The 6,347-nt window shown below is 24.5% G+C and overlaps 1 protein-coding gene across 1 annotated transcript; it reads left to right on the plus strand.

The window, feature by feature from the left end:
* Window positions 1-1,934: 1,934 nt before the first annotated feature.
* On the plus strand, window positions 1,935-5,940 carry hywnt9/10a (secreted signaling factor Wnt9/10a). Its single transcript, XM_065799220.1, has 4 exons — window positions 1,935-2,055; window positions 2,185-2,399; window positions 2,493-2,770; window positions 5,338-5,940. The coding sequence occupies exons 1-4, from the start codon at window positions 1,985-1,987 to the stop codon at window positions 5,809-5,811; spliced, it is 1,038 nt and encodes a 345-aa protein (XP_065655292.1). The 5' UTR covers window positions 1,935-1,984; the 3' UTR covers window positions 5,812-5,940.
* Window positions 5,941-6,347: the final 407 nt, after the last annotated feature.

Genomic DNA, 6,347 nt, shown 5'->3' on the forward strand with positions numbered 1-6,347 from the left:
TCGGTGTCTTTCCTTGTTAACTGTTACTGGATGAATCTTTAAAAAAAATCTTTATTTTTAATTACGAAAAAAATTAATAATATTATTACAAAATAAATTAAAAGTTTAATGAAAAGTAAAAAGATTACTTTCCATTAAAACACGGTGGCAGTTTGGGTAATGAAATATAATAACTAAAGAAAATCTTTTTGGTGCATAAATTTAATTTAGAAAACCTATAACAAAGATGTAACACTGTAAAAAAAATGTTTTCATTCTTTTTTGAAAACCTTTATAGTAATCTAACGTTATCTATCGACCTCTATTTAAACAGCTTCTAAGCTGTTTAAATTGAAGTGCATATTTACATTTGTGACATAAAAAAATCTAGACAGTTATTTGAAAAAAAAAATCCAATTGCTGTTGTTGTTTATAATAGGAAAAAAATGGATCCATTAATTTTCTAATATTTTAGTAAAATTAATAGCATTAATAACATTTCAGTTTCATTTTGTGTCGTAATTGATTAATAAAGTGGTGAATATATAAGCATTTTATTATAATATATATTATTTTCAAAAAATTTAAATAATAATGACTTTTTTCATCTTTCCGAATTGGAAAGATGAAAAAAGTCAATTCATTTAAAATTTATTCCAAGTTTCCGATAAAGCTTTTAAATAACTGGAGAAAGGAGCAATAGTTTTAAAACATACTGAAAATAAAAGCAGTTATTTAAAACCACTATGAAATCTTATCAGATAAATTTATTCAAGTTTTACGTCATAAGTTTAAACATCCGGATTTATAAATTTGATTTAACGGAATCTTTATTGTTTAATTTTTTTAGCTCTTGCAACTTGCAACTTTCTATAGATTCTAAACTTCTTATTTTTTGTTTTACGATTTTTAATTTGAAAATATAGTTTATAATATACTCATTAATTTCTAAGTATTTAAGAAAATATCAAACAAAAAATAGTGATGTACTAAATCGATAAGTTGTGTATCACGTTTAAATTTATTATAAATCAAAAATATTTATTTTACAAAATATTTTTGAATTTATAATAAATTTAAATAAGCACTCTAAGCGTTAAGAACGTAGATACATTTTAAAGTAAACTCTTGAAAAAAACATTCAAAAGTGATCTCTTTTTCTTTTTAAGTTTTAACGATTTTTTTTTTTTTCGTTCTTTTACCTTGTAAAAATATTTACAGTAGATAATTAATGAAATAATAAAAATAACAACAATAATAATTCTAACAGTAATTTTTAATTATAATATATTAAACTAAACGTTTACAATATATATATATATATATATATATATATATATATATATATATATATATATATATATATATATATATATATATATATAAATATATGTGTGTATATATATATATACATATATATATATATATATATATATATATATATATATATATATGATCATTCATTGTGATGATTTTAATTTTACAGTAATTTTTAACTATAATATATTAAACTAAACGTTTACAATATATATATATATATATATATATATATATATATATATATATATATATATATATATATATATATATATATATATATATATATATATATATATATATATATATATATATATATATATATGTATATGATCATTCATTGTGATGATTTTTTGCAAAAATTTTACACAACTTTTTTTTTTTTCAAAAAAAAGTTACCGATTGTCATTTTCCTGACCGCTGTCTAAATGTAGCGAGTAAATTACCGCGGTGTGTATGGTAGACTTTACACATCCACTACAGATTACTTGCTAAAGTATAAATTGTTTTACTTATAATCGATGTTATTTTTAAATGTAATAGAATTGAATAAAATGATAAATTTTCGGTAGAGCTAATTATATTGAAACGGCCGCCGTTATCAAAGGTATAAATGTTTAACCCGGATACAAAATCTATTTAACAGTTAAAACATAAATGCACCTTTTCACTCCATTCCTTATGCAAAATGAATGCGTTCACCAAGCCTATACGGCTCTTTATGCAACTAGTATTTTTAGAAGTAACTTTTTCTGAAAGGTACCTTAGGCTACAATATAAAAATTTCCAAAATAGTAATACTTATTTATAAAGATAAAAAAAATATATTCTTCAGATTATATTCATCGGTATATATTATTTTAATGAGTATGTTTTTTTCTCAAAAAGATTTATTGCTGGCAATCAACTCGCTATGTGTTCTACTTTTCCGCGATTCATTAGAAGGTTGACTGCTTTAAAATGCTCTCACCGAAATGATGACTTTAAAATGAATGAAATAGTATACAATGCATCTATTCGAGCGGCTGATGCTTGCCAACAACAATTCAAAAGTCGGTATTGGAACTGCTCTTTATCAACTCATAGCAAAATTGCACTTCAAGGTTGGTTTGACATTTTAAGTTAAAGTAATCCAAATTTTGTCACATAAAAATGATTTTGTTTTCCTTATAATGTATTAACTTTGAAATATTTAGCTTATCCTGAAACAGCTTTTTTATTTGCTATTTATTCCGCTGGACTTGCACATTCAATGGCATTTGCTTGTTTACAAGGAATAATAGAAAACTGTAAGTGCCCGTTATCAACGAGAAAAGTCTATAAAGTGACGGAAACAAAAACAATATTTGAAGATTTCTGCATGGAAAATAATATAGAATATGGAATTGCAGAATCAAGAAAGGTACTTCAAAATGATAAAGAAAGTGATCCCAAATGGAAGATTGATGAACATAATAAAGAAGCTGGTAGATTGGTAAGGAAGTTATATATTACGTAAATTTAATAAATATGTCAAATATGTAGAATATTATTTTTTAAATTTTAGTCGAAACCTTTTTGCTGTTTTTCGTTTGTTAAAATACCGCAGCTAAAAATTAAAAACTCTTCTTTGAGCTTTTACCGATTAGATTAGGAAACTTTAAAAAGCAATAATTAATGATATGATTTTGTTTTACGGTTCTAAAAACCATTGAAGATCGAGAGATTATTCGATGAAATTTGAAATCTGTTAATGAGTATAAACTTAGTTTAGTATTGTATTTAGGGTTTAGGGAGCACGGTATATTTTTAGAAGTTATGTTGTTTTTTGGCCCCACCTTAATTTTGCAAACCTCATTTGTTTGATAAAAGCATAAATTTTATAGTTTGCTTACGCCAAAAAATTACGTATCCGTGTAACGTAACACGCACAAAAAATACAACGTAGTTGTATAACAAAAACTACATTACTCACAATTTTAATTAAATAACTTGTTTGTTTATGTAATTAGCGTACAGTTTAAAAATATAAAGATAAAACGTAACATATAAAATAAAAAATTGAAAATATAAGAAATGTTTTAACATTTATCACAAGTAAAAAGAAAAAAATATAGTTTACTTTATCAGGTATATAGTTTGTATCTTCAATATATATGATAGTTTGTATCTTCAATATACATGATAGTTTGTATCTTCAATATATAAATGATAGGAAGCATTATCTCTAAAATCATTGACACAAATAATAGTTTTTATTTGTCACTTGTGCTGTAAAAAAATCTCAAAATGCAGTCTTTAAAAATTATTTGATGGTTTGTAAAAATAAATATATTAAATAAAGCATCATTTTTTAAAAAAATTGTTAAAAAATATTATTTGTAAAAAATCGGTCCCTAAATAGAAATACTGTTCTTCATTTGAGTCAATGGTAGAGAAATCTAGAACAAGAAGATAGATAGAAGATAGAAGGTCTAAAAGATAGGTTTAAAGCAATCAGTAAGAATTTATTTTAGTTATAAAAACACTTCAAACAGTTTTTGATTTCCTGAATATTAGCTTGTTTTGTCTTGGTTTAGCTTAGCTTAACTGTACATTAAAATATGACTTAATCTTCATTTTTTACTTAGTACTAAAATATAAATATGGGTATTTATACAATAAGGGATCGTCCATAAATTACGCAAAGCAAAATAATTTAAAAAAACAGAAGTAGGAAATAAGTTTAATGAAAATCGCTGCATAAAATGTTTTTTTATGCAGCGATTTTCATTAAACTTAATGGGCTATTTTTTTTTTTTTTTTAAATTGAGACTCTGCGAGGGAAAACTTTTGATCATTTTTGTTGTTTTTTTTATGTGAAAGTTTGCGTTACGTAGTTCACGGACGATCCCTAATTTACAAAGACACTGAAACAATAACAACAAAACAGTAGAGCTATTTTTTATAAGAGTTCTGAGTAAAATTGTTGGTCAAAGCTAGACAATAAGTTGGATGCTCCAATCACAAAAAGTTAACGATCTTGTAGATCTGGTAACCCTTATTAATAGCAGTATTTAAGAATTTTTAATAAAGTTAGGACAGTTAACTTAACTGATCTTTTCTAAATTTTAATTAACTTTATATTTTTAGTTCTTTTAACAGCCTAGAATAGTTTTTTTTGTTGTTTTTTTAATTATTTTAGATGCCCAATGAAGTCCTTACGGTCTTATCACAGAGCACCGCGGAAAAGTATTTGAAAGGAAGTTCACGCCTCCTTCCTTACCGATTTTATTAAACTTGCCCAGATGTGGCGCTGAACCACTGATCTCTAGTTTCTAATAAAAATTGCAATAAATGATCTACTTAATAAATTTATATATATATATATATATATATATATATATATATATATATATATATATATATATATATATATATATATATATATATATATATATAAATTTATTAAGTAGATCTTTTATTGCCATACCTCTTTATAGTAATACAGCTTCCGGTATATATATTAAATGCAAATTTATTTTAAAAAAGCGTTTAAAAATGTAATTAATTTTTTTTTCAACCAATTATTTGGAACAGAAAAACCGTGATGCGGGTTGTTTCTTAAACCGGAAACAATGCGCTTATTTGTATTCCTTTGAGCGTTTTGATTCAAAACTTTTGAGAAACCTAGTCGTGTTAAATGTTATTTTATTTTGAACTTTAAAAAATGTTTTCATCAAAAAAAAAAAAAAAAAACGCTAAAATTATTTAGGAGCAGTAGCTTTTTTTTGATGTTTGCACTTTCAGAGTAAATGTTTAACATTTGTTCGTTCTTATGTTCATGCTTTATGTCAAATATAGATGTTTTGAAAATAGAGATGCTTTGAAAATAGAGATACTTTAAAAATACAACTGCTTTGAAAATACAGATGCTTTGAAAATATAAATGCTTTAAAAATACAGAAAAAAAGTCTTTATTTTTTTTTGTTTAAAAAAATGAAGTTTTTACATATTTTACATTTTTTAATTTTTTAATTTTTTTACATATTTTACAATTTTTAATTTTTAATTTATTTAAAGGCACTACGCGTTAAAGATAAAGATTTACCACTTAACTGCCGATGTCACGGAGCTTCTGGTGCCTGTGCCGTAAGAAAATGCATTCAACAACTACCTTCTTTTAATACTATTAGCGTACAAGTTATGAACAAGTACTTAAACGCAATTTATGTTGGTTCAGATAATAATGGAATATCACCTCAACTCATACCTCATAATGGAAAACAAAAAATTACTCCTGTTGACCTTGTCTACAACGTTGAAAGCCCAGATTTTTGCGAGTACGATCAAAAAACGGGGAGTTTAGGCACAAAAGGAAGGATATGTAAAAAAGACAGTCAAGGTTCTGATAGCTGTGAAAAACTTTGCTGTAACAGAGGTTTTATTGAAAAAACAACTAATAGTACTGTGGCTTGCCGATGCAAGTTTACTTACTGCTGTCAAGTTACTTGTGATTCGTGTCAAAAATTAACAATAACACATTATTGTAAATAACTTTTTTTTTAATTGACTAAATACAAAATTATATATGTTATATATAACGCTATATTGGAAATGTAATTTATTAAAAGAAGTATAATTTATTAATTTTTTACCTTTATTTAAAACTTTATTTAAATTTAACTAGAAGTTTTTATTTACTAATTTTTATAACTTTAATTCGGTAATTGATACTAAAAAGGCGTTCAAAAAGTTCCAATTTTAACCTCCTGAATAATTTTTCTGTTGTAAAACTTACTTCACAAGCATCTATGAAAAAAGGTGTTTAGTCTCCTCGTCCTTATGAAAATGTTCTTTTTATTTATTTCCATATCTTATTTAAACACAATTAAATAATTTTAGACAAGAATATTCTTTTATAATAAGCAAATCTGTTTATATAAACAGCTCTGGTCAACGCAAGGGATTTTAAATCAACACAAGAGTTGAATTCAGGTATTGTATTACCTGTTTAGTATATAGAAAAAATACACCTCTGACTTTACAACCATTTAAATTTTGATTTCTGTTTGTCTGAAATGAGTCACAGA

Source organism: Hydra vulgaris, chromosome 06 (assembly GCF_038396675.1).
Source record: "Hydra vulgaris chromosome 06, alternate assembly HydraT2T_AEP".
In the NCBI taxonomy this organism is placed as follows: Eukaryota; Metazoa; Cnidaria; class Hydrozoa; order Anthoathecata; family Hydridae; genus Hydra; species Hydra vulgaris.